General features: G+C 44.2%; 3 protein-coding genes across 7 annotated transcripts in view; 1 reads left to right on the top strand and 2 right to left on the bottom strand.

Annotated features, from left to right (window-relative positions):
• The window catches only part of LOC143366496 (salivary C-type lectin 2-like), a 120,467-nt gene extending 119,899 nt beyond the window's left edge, over positions 1–568 (bottom strand). Inside the window, exon 1 of the mRNA XM_076807610.1 lies at positions 416–568. The gene's annotated coding sequence lies outside the window, so the exon portion shown is untranslated. The remainder of the gene's footprint in view (positions 1–415) is intronic.
• The window catches only part of Btk29a (tyrosine-protein kinase Btk29A), a 197,235-nt gene that overhangs the window by 81,531 nt on the left and 94,945 nt on the right, over positions 1–20,759 (top strand). The window contains exon 1 of one of the 4 annotated variants that reach the window (XM_076830192.1): positions 13,790–14,342. The exons of the other annotated variants lie outside the window; for them this stretch is intronic. Within the exon in view, the coding sequence (XP_076686307.1) occupies positions 14,288–14,342 (55 nt within the window). The 5' untranslated portion in view covers positions 13,790–14,287. Of the gene's footprint in view, positions 1–13,789; positions 14,343–20,759 lie in introns of those variants that run through there. 4 annotated transcript variants of the gene reach the window in all.
• Positions 1–20,759, bottom strand: part of LOC143378472 (hemolymph lipopolysaccharide-binding protein-like) — a 59,970-nt gene that overhangs the window by 3,698 nt on the left and 35,513 nt on the right. The window lies entirely within an intron of this gene.

The following is a 20,759-nucleotide window of genomic DNA, read 5'->3' as shown; positions in this document are numbered from 1 at the left end:
AAAGATATGTTAAAGATAAACACATGCTGAGGTCATCGAAATCGCTGAGGGTTCAAACATCATGCTGAACAACAACTTTACCACGAATCATTTCACCAATCATATCGCTATGAAAATTCTGCGTGCTGCGTAAATTTCAGAGTGATACAGTAATTATTTCCTAGTACTGCAAATTCATAAAGGCTGGCTTAAACACGTGCAACAGCGCGCATTGCCAGCCGACTACTCTGCGCAGCTGAAATCACACTCATGCGTCTCGTACGGCACGCGGTCCACCGTTGCGCGTCGACCCGTTAAAGTCGTGTTCAAACGAAGTTAAGTAAGGATTTTTCGCTCTCGATCAGTCTAAGTGCTACGTACACTGCGCCATCTCAGTTCTTTTATCCAAACACTTTGTGCATACCAGTATACTGACCGTAATTTTTTAAATGCAGTTGGAAGATCCCTCTAGTTTCAGCAGGCAGGAGGTTCTTGGTCCACCACTTTTGGGTAATCGGTCGCGAAGGTAGCAACGCTGGTGCACGAGAACTGTAAGGCAAGCGCACTGGAGTCCAGGGTAGTTTAGCGACAGAGTCGTGGGCTTTGGCCGGAGTTGCCAGGAACAGTGATGCCCAGAGGAAACTCTCTTGAGGAAACTGTTCCCAGGAGATTTGTTTTATCCCTGCCCGTATGGCGGCGCTGTACGCGCCGGGAGCCGCTACGAGAGGCGCTCCCCGCATATTCGCGCGAGCAGCACCATCTAGCGTACATTTCTTTCACTACATTGAGTGAGGTTTTCTTTCGCACATCAAAGGGAGTTTGGAGTGCATTGCGTTCGGCGTGGAAGATAGAAGCAGACACGATACTTTTCTGAAATCCTCGATGTCTCGGATTTTCATGATATTGAAATATATGGTAGTCCGTTTGAAATTAGGGAGGGTTAAGTCGTCATTTTTGCAGATTCGGCATTGTTGAAAAAAATAGAAATCTTCAAAGTTACCTGCTTTCGGTGATTTTTACGAAACCCGCTTACGGATATTAATTTTAATGACCTAATCCTAAATTATTGAAGGTATGGACTTGCGTATATTTTTTTTAATCACGAAGGATGGATCTATGCGAATGAATTTAATCAATTGCTAATATTGGCATAAACAGTTAATCAGAAATCAAAAATTTCGGTCCTCTGTAACATATCCAAAAATCAAAATGATCGGAGGCGGACACCTAAAATACTCTCCTTGTTAGTTGCCAACCCAATAACGGAGACACTAATCATTAGCCACTTAATCAACCCCCTCTAAACACATATTCCAACCAGTTTACACAGTTCTTCCTCCCCAATCCAATAAACTCTTGCAGTTCTCGAAAAAACCCCTTACAAGCGTCCCAATGAAACCACCCCCGCCCCCCATTATGCAACGATCGATCATCCCCGTGGACTTTGAATCGCCGTGGGACCCGAGGCCCTGGGAATATCATTTGCCTCGCTCGATTTTTATATAATCGAGCTTAGCGATTCAACGCGAGCGCGAATTGCGAACACCGGGGTCCCTGCCACGCTTTTCACCCCCGGATTTAATATCGCGTGCGTTGCGTCCAACGACCACGCGCTCGTGGAAGAATGGAGCGCACTCGTTGATTCATTTGCAGGGATTTTCGTTGGAATTACCGTGCCTCGACACTGGGGAAGCACACTGGGAATATCTGATCAGCTTGCTTTTGTGGCAACAGAGAGTGGGGGGGAGTCGTTTGTAATCGATGTTGGAGCACCGACGGCTACAGCCGTGACTGTTTTTAGACTCCATTAATTTTCCTCTCGGGTGTAGATTAACGCGAACTGCGAAATTATGATGTCGTTAGGGGGGGGGGGGGGGTCCATTGAAAGCTGATTGACGTCGATTGGTGCTCGCAGTTTTCACTTCAAAGCGTTCAAAGACCGCGAGCAACATTGTTTGAGGGGATTCTTTGGTGTACCGTGTGCACTGTGCTTGATGGGCTTTCGAAATTAATTCTTTACAAATTGGAAGTATTCAGTTCCTTTCGATATATAATTATTCTGCTGGTTCTCGGCTTCGTTCAGAATTCAACGGTGCATTCAGCAACGCAGTAGTGGTAGTAGTAGTAATAATAATAACAACGACACAGTTAGGGGTTCTAAGTAGTCGACGAATTATATTAAAAATAGTGTCTCGAGTCAGCCTGGCAGGAAACGACTCAAGTATTCCTATCGCGTCGCAAGTCGTCGCAGGTCACGTGACTGACGCCGAGGATCGCGGATTCACGCGACCGGGACACACATTTTCGTCGAGGAAAATTATTTCCTCGTGCCACGCAACCATCCACGGCTTCTTGGTGAGCCGAACCGCAGCCCTCCCTTCTGGGACGTAACCGAATTCTCCCTAAAAACGGGAGCAACGAAAATGCATCCACCAGCCTGTCCTCGACGGCGGTGTGTATGAAATAGCGGCCACATTTCCCTTTTATTTCTGCTTCGCGGCGACGCGTCACGACGGAGAGGTATCTTTCACCGTGCAGACGTATTTAGACCCGCTGCGCGGAGCATTCGAATTCCTTCCTCGTTCGATCGCATTGTCTCGCGTCGGGATTGAAATTCGCCCTCTCGACGCGCGACTTCGTTGCATTTTTAATCGGGCGTACGGTCGATTGACGTCACAGGGACGGCGACTTATAGGACAGGTCGATGCTTCGTCTGGAAGGTAGCTATGGATCTAGAGACTGGGGCTGGCTCGTGTTGGGCATTGATATGCATATTGTCTGATCTTCAAGTGATATAAAAAGGATAAAAGAATTGTTTTAAATATAAAGAGTTTTCTTTCGCGGAAAATGATTGCCTTGTCTCCTTAAGGCCCATCGAAGCCAACAAATAGAAAAAATTACATAAAATAAATGAGGAAGTTTTTTTCACGAAAAAAAAAACACTGCCTAGTCCTCTGAAGTCACGTCGAAGCAAACAGAAATAAAAAAGAAAGCTTTTTTCCACGGAAAATAATTCCCTGGTCCCTCTAAGTCACTTTGAAGTCAACAAAAATAATAGAGAAATAAAGAAGACAGTTTTTTCCAAGGAAAAAGATTGCCTACTTAGTCCTCCTAAGTCACTTCGAAACCCACAAAAAGAAAAAAGTAAAAGAAGAAAGCTTTTTCTCACAACTGCTTAAGTAGTTCCCTTGTTTGTGCGCTACTAAGAAACCGTGTCTTCTTCATTTTTTAAATGGAAATCTCGAATTTCCACCTACTGTATTAGAGGTTCCATGGGAACTGGCATCTGTTCTACGCATCCTGTAATTTTTTTAAGGCGACCCGAACCTCCGTTCGTTCAGATTTATGAGAAATCAAAAATTTCGAGCAAAACTAGTTTAAACTTTCTTTTACGTTTTAAAGAACTTTTACTTACTATAGGTCTCGCTTAATGAGCGAATGTTAATATAGCCCCCTGAAGTCTTCACTAATAAGCTGGAAAATTTGTCACTTAAGTGGTATGGTGGGGACTAACAAACTAATTTTTATTTCCATACACAGAGTATAAGTTTGCCTGTTTCCTTGCCACGTAGCATCCAAGACCCTCAGTTAGTAGGTACATTAATCCCATGAGACCCCACCTCAGCAGTTAGGAGTTAATCGTGACTTTGAGTGATCACTTTGGAATGGTACTGTTGTGACGATTGATGACGCAAGATTCGTGGTAACCCCGATGTACCCTCAAAGGGGGCAGCTTTGTCCACAAAGCTAGATTTTAAAACAAATTCCTCTAGCACCTACTGTATAAAAGTTATTATTCTCAGGCAGAGTCCATCTTAAAGTGGGCAATTAAAGCTCTCCAAGCCACTTTGCCCGAGAACAACACCAGTTCTGCAATAGTTGCCAGAGGAATTTGTTTCAAAATCTAATTTTCTTTTTAGAGCTACCCGATTTGAGGGTTGCTGTACCAAAAGTGTTGTCGAAAGGCTGTCTGACACGAGTCCACTACACTTCCTGCAGGGGAATTGATATTTCTACGAGTTTAGTTACAGGAAATTGATTGTTAAGTTTTGTAGTGTTCCACGTGCAGTCCTTGGCGTGCTATTTAGAATAATAATTTCTGATGGCTGGAGAGACAGTTGGAGAGGCTTGAAGAAATTCGGGATACAGAAAGGCTTCCTTTGTTTTTGAGGGCAATGAAGGATTCCAGAGGGGGAATGGTGGTTTGCGTTGGTTCTCTCCGTAGATTGAGACGTGGAGATAAATCGATGCCGAAGGAGGATTGAATTGTTTTAGCGGGACTGAGCTGCACCCTGCGTCCTCGAAATGGCAGCGCTCAAAGGCACGTCGCCGTCGCATACGTGCCTCTTTTTTTATCGGCGGCCCATCTAAAATGGAAAACTTTCCGCTATTTTTCCTCCCGGCCTGTACGCCGCATCTAAAGTACTTCCGTGGCGAAGGTCATGAATAAAATCAATCGTGGGCTGACGCGCGACGATTTCGTACAAACACGCGGCCAAATCCTCGGCAAAGGGAAACCGGGCGGGCGATATCGATCTCGACTGTCGGCGGTGCATTAACGAATGAACGTCGGGATCTGCGAGATATAAACGGGGAAAGAGGCCCGCTCGACGCGCTTAATCAAATGAAAATACAAATCCGTAGTACTACGTGCTTCTGTGAATCGGAGTTGATTGTTGACAGGACAGCATTGTGTTGAGAACTGTGAACGTAGTATCTGCTACGTGTTTCTTGAGTCCACCTTGAAATCTGCTCCCATAGTGCAACTTGTTCCTCGAGGTCAACCCACATAGTAGTCCAGTGACATTAGACGGAACTCTGTCCAATCTACGGAATAAATCCCAGCAATCTAAATTTTGGTATGGACCTTTATTTCGTCGTTTCAAACATTATGTCGAAAATCCGCATCGGGGTTAAAAAAAAAACAGTATTTCACGAATATCTCGTTATCTAGCTATTTTACGACAAAAATAGTTATTATGGAATTTATAGCTTAGGAAATTCTCTACAAAAAAGGTCCTATGAGTTTTTTTCGTAGGAGTAATCATTTTCGTGTATGTCGGGTTACCAAGTTTCAACCCCCGTACTTTTGACGAGGGAAGATCGCGGACCCGGAAATTCGAAAAATTATGAAACTCTGTAAATATGTAGGGGAAGGTCCCCTGACTATAACGAAATTTTTTTTGCTGCCCACATTCTTCCCTAGAGGGTGCAATTGATCCCTGACAAAATTTTCTATTTTGTATTATTACTCGCGAACTATAGCAGCTAGAAAAAAAGTGTTGAGGAAAAAGTTACTTCTTTTAATTAGGACTATCATTTGGTAAATTACAGTTTTTATTGTTCTTACGATTCGCGAGTTATAACACAAAATCGAAAAAAAAAACAAATTTTCAGGGGTCAATTTTACCCTCTTGGAGTGAATGTGGGCAGCAAATAAAATTGCGTTGTAGTCAGGAGGATATCCCCTACATATTTAGAAAGTTTCATAAATTTTTGAATTTCCGGTTTCCGGATCTTCCGCTGTCAAAAGTATGGGGGTTGAAACTTGGGAACCCGACACACACGAAAAGGATTACTCCTACGAAAAGAACTCATAGGAACTGTTTTGTAGAGAATTTCCTGAGCTATAAATTCCATAATAACTATTTTTGTGGTAAAATAGTAAGCGGAAACTTGAGAAAATGAAAAAAAAAATCAAATGAATGAAAAGATGTTATTTTGACGATCAATGTTGATGTATCAAAACTATTTACTTTTTCTCTATATAAACGAAAACAGTTAAAAAACGATTGTCAACGCCAATGCACACACTCGAATGCTGGATCGTAGGAAAGAATTGAACAACAATCTTCACATACCTCGCTGAAATGGAGCTACATATATACGGTGTCGAGATAATTCACGTATCAACTTGCCCCTCTGAGTCAACTAGCCCCGGTCTCCCCTGCTCCATATTTCTAGTCCCTTTACCTATATAACTCACGCATTACAACATCTACTCCCAACCAATAAATTAACCATAATCCAAGAAACACGTGCGCACATAGTACCCCATTTAAAAACCCACCTCCCATTCAGAGAACCGCGCACTCCACCCTAAACGCCTCTCAACCACATCCTCTCGCACCAGCATCTCTTTCCTACGAACCCTCGTTCACAGGAGCACGTATGTAGTACTACGTCATTACCCGATACCCTCGAGCACACACAGGGATACCTGACACGACCGATTCAGCGGCAGTGACGCGAAAGGGGCGCGCTCCTATCGCGCGAAGCGGATGGGAGCGATCCCCGAGTTATCATGGAAAAGTAATGAACGCGGCCCCGATATCGGACTTATCGTCACGGCGCAGCCCACGCTCCGCGGATCCGGTGAATTCGACTAATTCCTCTTTTTTCTTTTCCTCTCCCCCCTCGCTACGCTCCACTGTCGAGAGACAGCTCTCCCTCCTCTGTGTACCTAACAATCGAGCTGCAGGGCGAGCGCGGCGCGAGCCGAGCAATTAGTTGGCCCGCCAGGATAGCAGTGATTAATCGCCGGCATTAGGCGGCCGGTTTTCAGAGCAGCGACGATCGCTCCGCGACTCGTGCATCAAACCGTCCGCCATGCGCGAGGCAATTAATTGCTGTAACCGCGAAATAATCACGGCAATTCAGCGTGTACCGCGCCGTGATAGAAGCTTGCAGGTGTAACTTGTAGGAGGATGAACTTTTCTGAGAGATCTCCTGCGTTTGGAAGAAATGAACGTTGAGGTTCAAGAGGGAGTGCGTGCTACTTTATTTTAATTCTCTTTATTTAACTCTTCTTGGCCTTAGATTCTTCTGTGTATCACTCCCCTCCAATGTTGAAAGATGTTTTTTTTTCTTAAAACAGTAGGGAGGATTTTTTTTCATTCCGAAGCTTCTTCTGCTACTGTTACACGAGGTAACGTTATGACTGCGTCCAAAGAGTTGTTAGAATTTGGAAATTTCGTGCTAGGAGGATTTGGGAGATAGGGGAGACGTTGAGTGGTGTTGAGTGTGGTGAAGTTACAGGTAGAAGGGGATATGTTGTTTTATCAATGGAGGTAGGGTGTTTTTTTTTTAATAGAGAAACGTAGCGATCCGACAGTATTTACTGGGGGTAGCCTCTGAGGTCTCCAGATCATCTTCGTCCAGGATCTGAGAACCCACAGTGGTGGTCAATCGAAAGTGTAAAACCGACATTCCTGAGTTTGAAGTAGCGTGTAAACTGGACGAAAATTGGCAGGTTTTTTTGTAACATTTTGTTATAGGTGCAATATAAAAATTCACATTTTTTACGTTTCCTTTGAGTATTCTATTGTAACATGACATCCTTTGTGATTATAGGTACTACAGGTGTGAAAATGCATTCGTCCCTTTCCTTCTTTGACATATTTAATTCACTGCCACTATTCTGGCAACCAGTGACCAGCACTGCTAAAATATTAATTAAAACATAATATCAAGTATCTGCCTCCAGGAGGGGCCTAAGCCCCAGGGCCATATATTAGTACCACTACCTACAAGAACTTCAGTGTGCCTATAGCGAATTGCAAAAAGAACCCAATAAAAAAATATAAAAAGAACAAAAATTCAAGAGCCCTTGAAGAAAACACTATAGAGCCAAAAATCAAATTCCACACTATAGCTATCCCATTTGCACGAAGAAGACTTTCCGATAAAAGAAAGCTTTTTTTAAAATTTTGGTACTTGTAGTATATTCTACGAGGACTCTTGAATCATCGCGCAAAAGGCGCAGTACCTTTTGCGGTAGCTCCGCTGCTGTTAACCTAATCTAAGAAAAATCAAGGACAAGCTAAAAAGTTAAAAACTCTGTTTGATAAAGTCGTTCTATAGTCTCCAAATTCTCAGCGAACTCTCCCTTGTTTCACAACCGCAGCGTTTCCCCGATAGAGATCGAGAAAGGTGGAGTTTTCGATCGAGTTCGCGATCGAGAGTCGCTGGGACTCACGGTCCCTGAACCTGACATCTGGGACAGAAGGTAGGCTGCCACGGTTAGGTTCGACCTGCCCGACCAATGGCAGCGAGTAGAAGAAAGGCGCGGGAGGAAGGGGACGGTGGTTCCTGTTAGACGCAAAAGCCATGAACGATGCAGGCTCAGTCAGTGAAACTCCGCGCACCGCGGCGCACCTGCTTATCCACGCGTAACTGTTGCACGCGAACGTCGAAGGTGGGTGCTTGTGAACCGTCGCCTAGTGAACAGTGAAAAGTGAACGGGGTGTACCCGGGGCCCCGCCCGCCAAAGGTTTCTTTCCCTTTCTGTTGAATTGAGCAGTGGATTTGAAGGAGGGTTCAGAGACCTCCATCTTGAGCATTGTTTCTTCCGCTGAGCGCTGGGAGTGGAGAAAAAATATTTCGTTGAAAGATAGAGGTCCTTGTGCTCTGATGGGAGTAGTCTGAGAGATATTTTTTATAGGAAATTTTTACTTACAACTGGGAGCAGTCCGATGCAGTTTTTTAAATTCGGAATTTGAATATTTAAGTTCGCACAAGGTAGCGAACGAAACATTCACCACTTTCCTCGATCCACTCTACTTCTGTTACTTTTTTTTTACATCGAACTCAAAATTGCAGCATGCGCCCGATATGCATACTCTGATGGAGAATTAAAAGCTGTATGAAACCCAGAATGTATTTAATTAACGAACAAAAACCTTACGTAACTTTAAACAAGGTAATAATATACTTTTAAAGCCGACAGAAAGTTACCATTTTTGAGAAGTGATAAAGAATCTAATATTCTCTGGGGGCACCGTTTGCTTTTAGGACGGCTTAAAAAGTTACCAGAAATGGTAACTCCTCTGCCGGCCCCAAAAATGTGTCCTCCCGTTCAATGCCGTATAAAACTTCCGTTTGCTAGTTAAATAAATTCAGCTTTAACTGGGGTTTATACAGCTTTAAATTCTCCATCAGAATGTGCATATTGAGCACATACCACGGTTCCAAGTCGATGCTAAAAAATACCAGAAATAAAAAAAATGCTAACTTTTTTATTCGTTACTGTATTGGCGGATAGGAAATGTTTTTTATTGGAATCATATTCGAGGATACTGTGCAATAGTATACCATATTCAGAAATAGGAAAGATTCTATTCTACCCCTTGCTTCCCATATTATACAATTCCATTTTAGACCACATACGCACCCATTCTCAACCTATAATATTTTATTTACCATTCCCACTGTCAACGCAAACTCCCCTTGGACCATTACTCTGCGCCTCGAGCAACTAAAAAAAAATCAGTGCCATTCCTCAGCATCCTCAAGTTCTCACCTACTCCCATTTCTCCCAAAAAGCTGCCCCTCTTCCTTTTCACCAGAGCCGGACCTTTCTCCTCCACGACAGACGGGCCCTCCTGCCAATCGATGGCCAATCCTCCATCAGTCGCATTGGAAATTCCGTTGGAGTCCACGGGAACAGCCTCGGCCAGGCGGATTCCCCGCTGGGAAAAGCGTATCGCGCGCGGCTCTGATCCTCGAGATCGATGGCGACTCTGGAACTGCTCGGCTCGCGTCGAGTGGAACTTATTGAAAACGCTTGGATGCACCTGACGCCCCTCGTCCCTTGGCCCTCTATCACTCCACAGATTTCGTCGCGACGAGCGCTTGCCATCGAAAGCGCCGTTTCCCTGTCCTCTGTGGCGGGTCGAGTCGAGTTTCACGCTGGGACGGTTCGTGCCTATGGAGCATCAATGCTCGCAAGTTTTTCGCGATCGGAGCGCTCGAAATTTCCCACCACCAGAGTTGACATTTTTCTGGCCATCTAATATTACAGTGGAATTTTTCGAGGATTCAATTTTTTGGGATTTTTAATTGCGTAGGGGTTGTGTTCGGTTTTAGGTTTGTTTTTCATATGGTTTTTTTGGACCATTTCAATATGGCGGATTTTTTATTCAGGTGGGCTTTGGATTATTATTAGACAGTAGTGGTGGAAGGAATGTTCAAGACTCGCATTTCTACACGTCTGCGTAACAGAATTAATAGTCTCAATAACGTGGGTACACTGGTAGCACTCGAAGTTAATATATATAGTTGTTCAGAAGCTGAATTTAAGGGTTTTTGTTTCACATGACATAGAGCTAGGGTGAATGACTTAATTTCAACTTGTGGACAGCGGCAACTTCAGAAATTCTCATCAGTCGCCCGCACAACGTACACGGGTCCATTTCGGCCCACATAATTCCACCCAGGACAGGCTTTTATCAGGTCGTCAAGGATGAAATTTGTAGAAAAACAGGCAAAGTTGGTTGATAACTTACAAATATAAGGAATTATTTTATTCACCGAAGTATGCACCCATATTGTCTATACCCTTTTGCCATTTAAGGGGGTAGGTATTTTACCCAAAAATTCTATTTTTTTTTTGTTTGATTCTCAAATATTTCAGGGTTTCGAAAATATGTCTCTAAAATATTACCATCCCACATTAATTTTTAAAAAAAGTTTTTAATATTTTGTAGTGCTTACAATGATTTCTTTAAACAGGCGAGATATGTAACTTTCTAACAAAAAAAAAAACAAAAAAAACAGAACGGTAAAATATTAAGCCAATGTCAAATAATAAGTTGTTAAAGTTGGCAATATTCTTAACTACAAATTTCATCCTTGCCAGCCTAATATATTACACTCCAATCTTACCATAATTTATAATTAGCTATTTTCCTAGAAATAAGCAAAGCGATCCTAGTAAATAAGTCCTGGGTCCAAGCTGACTCAGCATCTGCCACACGAGAGCTTACTAACACCCCAAAAGCGAAGTAAAGTGAAAATGTGTAGGCGCCAGAAATAGCGAGTACATCAAGGCTTTCCCCCGATTCAAAAGGGATACGAGCTTGTCGTTGAATTTCGACTCCCCTGTATTCAAATTCTACGCGCAATTCAAGCCGCCTAACCATCAGTTTCCCTCAGCCGCGAGGTTCTACCATCTCCACTCCACGAAACGTTTTGGCTGCAATCAGTAGCCTGATCCATAGTCAAACAGACAGAGGGAGCGAGGGCTGCAGCGAACTTCCTGGCGAAGAAAACCTGAACCCCTATCGACCGTGTATCCGCGGCCTTCGGGGGCCTCCGTCTTCCCTGACGCTGTGGCTAAGTCAACGGGAACCGTCGTGGCCCATTAGCCGCAGACGTATTATTAACCACTTGCCCTGGGTAGAACGCACGGTTACGAATCTAACCGAGCATTTATTTGCATAATACGGAGACTCGAGGACGCGTACGGCCAGGGTAATATCGCGTTCAACAGCCTCTGCGGCTAGGGTGGGGCGCACCTTGCCGAGAAAAATCGCGTCTAACGGTGGCAGCGGGCGACAGTCTGGCGATTAAAGCCTGATAAACCGAGGGACATCGTTTAAATAGGGGCCTGAAGGGGGGACATTTTAGAGGTTAAGTGCCTGGAGAACTAATTCAGACAAGAAATTATTCTAGTTTGCTTTTGAAGGGCGAGGCAAGTTGTTTAGGTTATCTTTTAGATGAGAATGTCGAGGTCGTAGATTCTTTTAAAGGGCCTCGCGCGGGAGTGGATGTCCACCACGGTTGTGGGCTGTGGATAGTGTAGATTATCAGCAGATTTTTTGGAAAAAAACGGACCTCGAGCGACGGGACTCGGAACTCGCGACCTGCGGATCCTCGGCGTACTACCCAGGCGCGTAACCGACTCCACCAAAGTCGATCCTCCGAGGTCTATGTTCCGAGCTCCCTTTTATGTAGGTTCCTGATCCCACAATTATAAGAGGATTTCTAGAATTTAGGACTCGGGTTTCAGGGGATAGTATAGTCCTCTGGGAAATTTGGAAGAATCTACCAGGGAATCTCTGTACTGAGTGTTTTATCCAAGATCTTGATTCGTCTGTGTAAAAATCTCCTGGGTCTTCAAACACTTCACTCTGCCAACTGTCCTTGAGCCAATTCATTGAGAACCCGTTTGCTCTGAACTCACTTCTTCTAAGGAAGTTACTCGAAAGGATTCCCTGTATTCGCAAAATTTCGTGGACTAAAAAGAAACGATGAAAATTTCCTTCTACAGGATTGATTCGAATCACATTCGCCAGGTAAAGCTTACCTGTTGGGTGTCACATTTAACATAACTCTTCAGCAGTGGCGGACTGGCCAGGGTATCGACTTAAACAAGAGACAATATTACTAAATATTACTGCAAAAATATGCGTGTAATGCAGAAAAATATTAATGGTACTTTCCACCTGTGTATTTTTTTAAAATACTTCTTATAAAAATTAAATGACTCCCCTATAGTTGTAGCTGGGCTCCTAGAAACGTCAGACAGTATTACTAAACCACGTACAATTATTTCACAAAAATTTTAATGGTACTTTTTTGACACATGTATTTTTTAAAAATTCTACTTATTTTTTATAACAATTAAATGATAGCCTAATAGTTGTGGGTGGGTCCCCTAGTCTCCTGGCAGCCAATATTTTTAGGGCCAATCACCCTGCCTCTATGCACGCTTGAAGACGCCAAGTTGGAAGCATCGTCGGTAACCCCATTTTCTGGGGGATCATAGATCTCTCGACGAGAATGGGGCACACGCACAGGGCTCCACCTCGATCGCGGAGGGCGCGAGTTATTCTCGAGGGTAGCAGCTGACTCGACCACAAATATCGTCGCCGTTGTTGCAGAAACTCGATATGAACGGTCCCGCGCGCTCTTCTGCCAATAAACCGTACTGCTGGCCGTATCTCGCGAGCCCCGAGCCATTAGCCTGTCGAACTTTAATGCCGATTGGGATTATTACGATCGCCTGGCCACTGCTTTCGAGCCCACTGGGATCCTTAATGCCCTGGTCCAGGCATTTCCAATCGGATCAAACCATTTCGCAGAATTTTAGCGCCGTTGATTATTCTGCGCTTGTCCCGTTCGATTCCTGCGCAGAGTAATGGGTGTTGAGAACTTGCGGAGATTCGACGTCGAGAATGGGCTGGGTATTTTATTGACGGAGGGGCATAGTTGAAGTTGTAAAGATTGCGAGTTGCTTGTTCGGCGAATTTATCGCTGATAATTCGGGGACTTTAGTTGGGGGGAGCTGAAGGGATGGAGGATTAGGCGAGATGGAACCTAGGGGAACGGGAGGTTGTTGAAGAAGAAAGGATAGGGAGATCATGATCTGAAAATTTTGTAAAAATAGCGTAGCTTACTTGGTGATATTAAAATCATTAAATTCAGATCCTCTGCTTGAACCACCTAGTATGCAACATTAAGCATAAAAAGAAGGACAACAATAGCAGATCGTGAAATTTATACAAAAGCTCACCTAGAAACTATATTGCAGAAGAAAGGATAGAGAGATTATACTCGGAAATTTTTCTAAAAACTGTAGCTTCCACGGGGACACTAAGAATGCCCAATTCAAATCCTCTTCTTGGTCCACATAGTATGTAGCATAACCCAGGCACTCAACTATTCCACCGCAGTAGCACTCGACCATAAAAAGAAGGATAACCACAGCGTACCATTAAATTTATACCAAAGCGCTCACCTAGAAACTTTGTTGCAAAAGAAAGGATAGAGACGTCATAATCAGAGTCTTTTCTAAAAATTGTAGCTTCTATGGGGGCACTAATTGGAAGATTGCTCAATTCAAATCCTCTGCTTGCTCCACATAGTAGCATAACCCAGTCGCCTATCAGACACTCAACTCTCCCGCTACAGTGGCACTGGAACGTACAAGAAAAGTGAAAAACAAGAAGAGGAACAACCATGGAGTGTCTACAAACGCTCACCTAAAGCATACCAAGATTCCTCCACCCGCAACCAATAGCTCTGCCACCCTTCCACCAACCAACACTCCCACAGCAACACCATACCACCTAAATCGGGACCCCGTGACGCCAGCACAACCCCAGCTATTCTCCTCGTTCGACAGACCCCGCCCCAGGACACCCCTGACGAGTGCAACGCGTCCGTTCCCGACGAAGCTCGCGCTTGCTGCTCGCTCGAGAATGAAATCACGGGTTCCCTGCGGAGCGAAGGAACCCGCGGGCCCGTGGACGCGAGCGGAAGCGCCGCGTTATCGCGCAGCGCGAGGGTTCTGACGCGACCGGCGAAATCCCGCTCGGATTACCCGCGGCCTGGATACGAGGGCCGCTGCAGCAGGGCAGAGGGGGCGGCCGCCCTTTTCACAGGGAGCCGTGGTCCCTGTGAATGCCGCTTGGATTACGGAAGAGCGTCCGACCGATGGCTGATTTGGGGAATCAGGACGAGCCAGCCCCGCCTCCCGGCTGCATCCTCGCTTAGGCGCGCCTCGGGGACCAAGGATCGCGTGATGAAACTCTTTGGCTGCCGATGGTCCTTTTGGAGTTTCGCGACTAATCTCGCAGGTACGTCGCACGGGCTGTATTATTCAATAACCGCTGAGGATTGTTCCTCGCCTGCGTTTCACCCCCTCGCTGCTCTCGCAATGAGGGAGCGATCCTCGGAGCATTTCCTTGGCTCCAAGGTGGCGAAACCTCTTGAGAGTTACATCGATGATGATTATGGGGGCGTTGTGGGTGGATGGTGTGATTTTTTGGTTGATTTGGGGGGTGGATGTATTTGAGGAGGAATCGGCGAGGGTGTATTGAAAGAAGCTTGGGGTGTTCGTTAATTTCAAGGCACACTTGAGGTAAGGGAAAGTTTGAATAATTTGTGATGGGGTTAAGAATAGGGTAATTGAAAGTGATAGGTTTAAAAAAAATTATGAAACTAGGGATATGCACATATATATATAGACAGAAAATCGGAAAATATCCGAATTTTCAGGGGTTAATTTCACTTGCTTATAGTGAATTTGATATGTACGTATTACGCAATTTTTTTAGCTGCCCAAATTCACTCTAAGCGGGTGAAATTAACCCCTGAAAATCCGGCTATTTTCCAATTTTCTGTTGTAACTCACGAACTGTAAGAGGTAGGAAGAAAGTTTTGAGACAAAAGTTGCTTCTTTTAATGAGGACTATCATTTGGTAATTTACAATTCGCGAGTTTGGCTAATTTGGCACATAGAACATTTTCCGATAAATGTTTTCTAAATTTTGGCACTTACAGTGTTTTCTATAAGGACTCTTCAATTATATTAATTTTATATTTAGTATCTTAAAATTTCTAGTGTAAAAAGGTTCAAATCCGAAGGTTTGAAAAGTATATGATAAAATATAATTTCCCAAAGCTACAGCAGCTTTTATAAAATTTCAGAATCTATTGAATCAGTGAATGGGACCTCATAATCCCTGGGAATCTTGGACTTACATCCCCGATCTCTTCCTAGCCTTATCTACATACAATATCGATAGATTACGTACCACAGTACCACCAAGTGATAAAGATTGCTCGGTCAAAGGGTACCTACGCAAGAACGAGCTCAGAAAATTCCCATCGGCGAACGTTAGAGACTTCCGTAACTAATTTACCCAGATCCATCAGCGGAGGATGGTCTATTTTTCGCCGGAACTGCGAGAAACTGTGCCGAGCGATGTGGAAACGATGAAATCTCTACGGGTCCCGCATCCGCGCTGTACCAAAGTACAATGACGCCTTCATCGCCAGACATTCGAATCGTTTACGGGCCCCCGAAAAGATCTTTGTAGATTATCTGCAGTCGAGGATAGTGAATATTTTTTTTTCCCCTCTGCTGCCAGTAGTCGGCGGCAAACAGACAGATCTCGCCCGCTGATTTTCGAGAGAACTCGTTGGGAAACCGGGAGCGTATCGTTACGCGTGGCAATCTGCGGGATCTAAATTCGGGGCTCTGGATCGAGAATATCCGGGCGGAATTTAGGTATGGGTATTGAAGACACTAAGCAAGTGGAGCATTCTTGATCTGACCTGATTTCGAAGTGGATGTATCATGGGTTTCGTAACAACCTTCGGCTTGAAAATTTTGCGAGATTGAAATTTCTGCTTGAACTGGTAGGTGGAGAAGGTTGTGCTGTTGCAGTTGGAATTCATTGGAACCTGGCGCGTTTTTAATGAGCGTAGTGGATAAATGTAGAGTGGGATTGGGGGTTTGGAAGGTGAACCTTTGAACCTATTAATATTTCAACTTTAAAGTCTTGGAGTCTTAACTCTTTAAATCCTTGGGACCTTGAACCCTTGAACCTTCGAGCTCTTGAACATGTGAACGATTGAACCTGCAAACCTTGGAAGCTTTGAAATTTTTAATCTTAGCCATTTAAACAATCGAACCCGTGGATGTTTGAACCTTTAAGCTCTTGAACATGTGAACGATTGAACCTGCAAACTTTTGAACCTTTGAATCTCCAAAGCTTTGAAATTTTTAATCGTGGTGACTGAAACATTTAAACAGTTTAACAGCTGAATACTTGAACACTTGAACTCGTGAAAACTTGATCTTCTGAGCCCTTGAACACTTGAACCCCTGCATCGTTATCATCCACAACTCAACAGTTCCCAAATCCTTCAACTCCCAAACCCACAAATCTTTTTCTCCTTGAGCACACACAAATTCCATGCCCACATCTTCAAAACCCAAAACTGCGCTGGAAAATACCAATCCCTATTCCGCGGCCGGCCACGCCCCCCTGCCGTAACCACCACACCCCCGCGAGCCCCTTTTCCATCCGACGAGCCAGCCGAACTACCGAACGTAACAACTCGTCCAGTCGCAACGTGTCAAAAGCAGCGCCTATCGCTTACAACAGGTAATCGTCCACTCATTACCTGCTAAGCGAATTCATCGATCCTCTGCCGTTGCCATTGTGCCGAACGTTTGTTCCCGCTGCCACATTGTGCCCCAGGTGGCAACAATGCCGCTGCGAGCTGCCACGATCGGCGTCATTATTCTCGATGATGGAAGGCGGTTGTCGCTACCGAGTTTCCTCCTGCAATTGTCCCACTCGATACGATAATACAAATTGCCCAGCGCCCCCGCGCCACCCTCTTAATCCCTGCTCTTTCGAATCTCGCGGAACAATAATCGATCGATCATGGAGAAATAACGACAAGCACAACGGCCGCGCGGACCGCACCGTTTTCTCCGCTGCTCTCGGGTGCGCCCCCCGGCATTTATCTCTCGACCGGCAAAACAACCACGCGGGTAAATTATTACTCACCGACTAATTGAACCGAGAGAAACCTGGGGCGAGCCCTTGCCACCCCCCCTCCACCCCTTCCTCATCACGCCCCTCGAAGCTTCCTATATTTTTCATAATTTCGGTCCAGCGGTTCGCTTAATCCCTACTTAGCGCGTACCGTCGGAATTCTTCCCCTTCCCCAGCCACCTTCTAATTTTCTTTAATTCCTCCCTCCCCCCCCCCCCTCTCCACCGCGGCGCATCGATCGTTCCTCTTCTTCGCGCGTCCGTCGAAACCGTTTGCTAGAACCTCCCCTCCGCGAACCCTTTCGATATCTCGCGCCACGGCTCGCCTAACCCAGACCTAACCCAGGCCATTTCCTATCTCCAAATGTAACCGATTTTATTCCCTTTTGTAGAAGAAAAACACTCCTCGGGCGCTGGGACTAGTGTACCTGATTTCTCAATATTTTTTATTTCTCGAGAAATCAGAAATGAGATCGTATTTCTTGAGAATTCTCGAGAATATATATCACATATAATAAAGCGAATAGCGCCATCCAGTGGCGCAGTCAGGATTTAATCTTGTGGGGAGCCGAGTTGAAGGGGTAAAAATATTTTTAAGAAAAATTTCATTAATGCAAATTCAATGAAATTCATTAGGTGATAATACAAATTTATTTAAAGAATAAAATTCACAAAGCCCCTTCTTCGGAGGGTGCCAGGGCACCTTGGCCCCTCAGTGGCGCCACCTATGTGCCAATCGCGCCGTAGGCCGTTCCCGAACGCCGCATGATTACGCTTTGTCTCCTGCTTACATTCTACAATCCCCAATCCTCCTCCAAAAATCTGTTTCTTGGTTGTTCGGCGCACTTTGGACGACAGCTTTCCCAGGGAAGAACTTCGTTTTCCTTTATTCGTTCCAGTCTTATTTCGACCGCCGTTGCTCGGGAACGGTAATATCCGTTTCAAGGATCGCGCAGGAAGAGGGATGACGTTCTTGGAACTTCTCTTGCCCGGCACGTTCGACTGCTTTGATCGTGCATTCCCACTGTTTTCGCTTTCTTTTTCTTCGTCTTTTTTTTTGTGGAGTCTGGTGCTCTTTATTTATCAGCTCGGGGACGACATGTCCCGCGAATATTCATGACGAGGCTCCGAAGAGAGTCTCTTCTATCCCCCTTCAAGAGCTAACCGAGACGCACGCCAGAATGGAAATTCCAAGTGGATAATGCTCGGCCTGCTGTATTTCTAAATACGTCTTCCTCGTTTTTCCGCGATGGTTTCGCGGAGTTGCTACGCCCTTGACTGTTGCGGATTGGCTGAATATTAAACAGCCTGCAGAATTTCGCGAAACGCGGAGTCCTGTCATTGTATTCTCCGTGGAAACTAGGAACACTTCTTTGGTGTTTCCATGAAACACTCATTTGTGGGAAAGACACGGAAGATTCTAGGGCCTCCAAACTCGATTTCCAGGACAACAAATTGTTCTTCCATAATCCTTGAAATTTTCAGCATGTATCCAACTTATATAAATCTACAAAGACAATTTTTAATTGTCATTACATTAAGCCTGTAGGCTTAAGGGGAGATTCCGGTCTAAGAGTCGATTTTTTTTATTTCATTCTTCGAATGTTCAACCTTTTAGGAATGCGCGTTTAAAAGGATTTGTTGAAATTCGTAAAATTCCCGAAGTTATAGGCATTCGAGTAGAGGCAAATGCATGGGTAACACCCGGCCACTCGGCACTCGTGTAAAACTTTAAGGGGTTATGCCTAGTCAGACGGTCGAAAAGAGGCGAATATTTGTGATTTTTTTTTTGAAGAAGCGGAAGCGTATATTTTTACAGAACTTTTTGCGCTTAAAAGAGCAACATTTAAAGAACATTTGGTAATTTTATCGTAGAAAAATATTTAAGTTTATAATAAAATAACAAGCGACATCCAAGTAGCATTTTTAAGAATTTGGTTTTGCGGCGAGCATTGCCATTCGGAACCAGATTATCTAAAATCAAAAAACAAAAAAGATTTCGTTAGTATATTAATGTATCCTGAGGTTGACGGAGAGAATTTTCCGAAATATTAAGTTAAAACAAAATGGCGGCTATTTAAATTTGAAATCCTGATTTTGCGGTGTCGCCATTGTGGCAGAAATAGAAAACGTTTTGGCTGGTGCATTCTTCATGCAATCAATCTTTACCTTCAGTACAGTGCACCCATTTTTTATCTGGTTTGCTTATGCTGTGCTATAGGATTCCATGCAAACAAGACAATATTATACAATCGCCCCCGACCAGGTTTTTGAACTTGAATTATAAATTTTTATTATCGAGACACTTAAAAGTGATATGTAACGATCGGTATTACTATAAAAATGGCCAGATTGAATACTAAAAAAATAGAGAAAACACGTACTTGCAAAGGGAGTATTTATATTACAATTTTAGATCAGTAAGGAAAAGTTACTTTAGGGTATCGAAAAGTTATTTTCTTCACTGTGCATGCCTATTGTGTATCTATACTGCTAGGATATGCATGTGTGTATTCGAAATGTCATTCTTCATTATATACCCAAAATTCGTGTTAATATCTATCATATATTTTGAGATATTTAACGTGTTACTATCGCTCCCGGTCTACCCTACCACTACTTCGAATCACCAGCACCCTAAATACACGCGCGCATTCGAATATCCATCTGCCAGGGGGTTGGCCCGGCCGTGCACCGCGTCCCAGTGGGGGGCTGATCCGCAACCACAACAACCGCAAATGGAAAAGCCCCGTAAAAAGTCCGCCAACCCGTTCGGTTGGTGTCACGAACGCGACAATTCGCAGCTGCAAATCCATTTCTCTTCCCTTACACGCTGCCTGCACCTTCAGCTTCCTGGATTCCAACCCCCTCGCGTGTATAGGCGTGCCTCCCGGTTACGGCGAACTTTAAATTAACGTTGCACACCGATTCAGTTGTTCTTTGACGTGCGTAGCAACACGGTGGAAACTCATATCGATTCCCCGTCAGTCATGAAATGAAGTTGTTACTTCCCTTAATAGTAATAAGGATGTGAAATTTCAGGTCTCTGTTCTGTTCCCATCCACGTATAATTAAGAAAATTGTAACAGCGCTGGAGCAATGCGAGCCTAATTGGACCAGATGCAATAGGCGAGAGTCAGTCAATTTGCTGTTATTAAATCTAACAGAGAATAATAAGAAAATACTAATAATAATGACAGAAGAATATAATTACTCATAAGTAGAAAAGGTATTGGAAATGGGTTGCTGAATAAACCACAAAATACTTATTCTTTTGAAATTCTCGTTTATTAAACTAAGCTTGGAGGGACGTCGTACCGCACTGAAGGCAAGACTCGCAGTGAAGAGAAAACGCAAAGGCAATATGAAAAGTCCGTTGCCACTTAAGATAAACGGACAGGCCTGCGTTCTGTCTTTTACCCTGTTGTCAGTCAGGTATAAACAAACATTCACAGACCCATGGGTCCGCTGACAGTTAGTTTACTGCTTTCGTCGGCGGTTGTCACACGTAACCAAATTCATTTTTGTCTTCTTGCTGACGCAATTGTTACCAACAAAGGGTACCAATAAGGTACTCCTTCGAGGTTATAACTCTAGGATGATTTCTTTTGGGACAGTTCCCTAGCAGCACAAGATATTGGTTACATATTTTTTTCATATTTGAATACGTATGTTTCTTCGCGCACGGAAAATGTGAAAT

The sequence above is a fragment of the Andrena cerasifolii genome, chromosome 2 (genome assembly GCF_050908995.1).
Source record: "Andrena cerasifolii isolate SP2316 chromosome 2, iyAndCera1_principal, whole genome shotgun sequence".
Lineage (NCBI taxonomy): Eukaryota > Metazoa > Arthropoda > Insecta > Hymenoptera > Andrenidae > Andrena > Andrena cerasifolii.
This window is presented reverse-complemented; position numbering and strand designations above follow the sequence as displayed.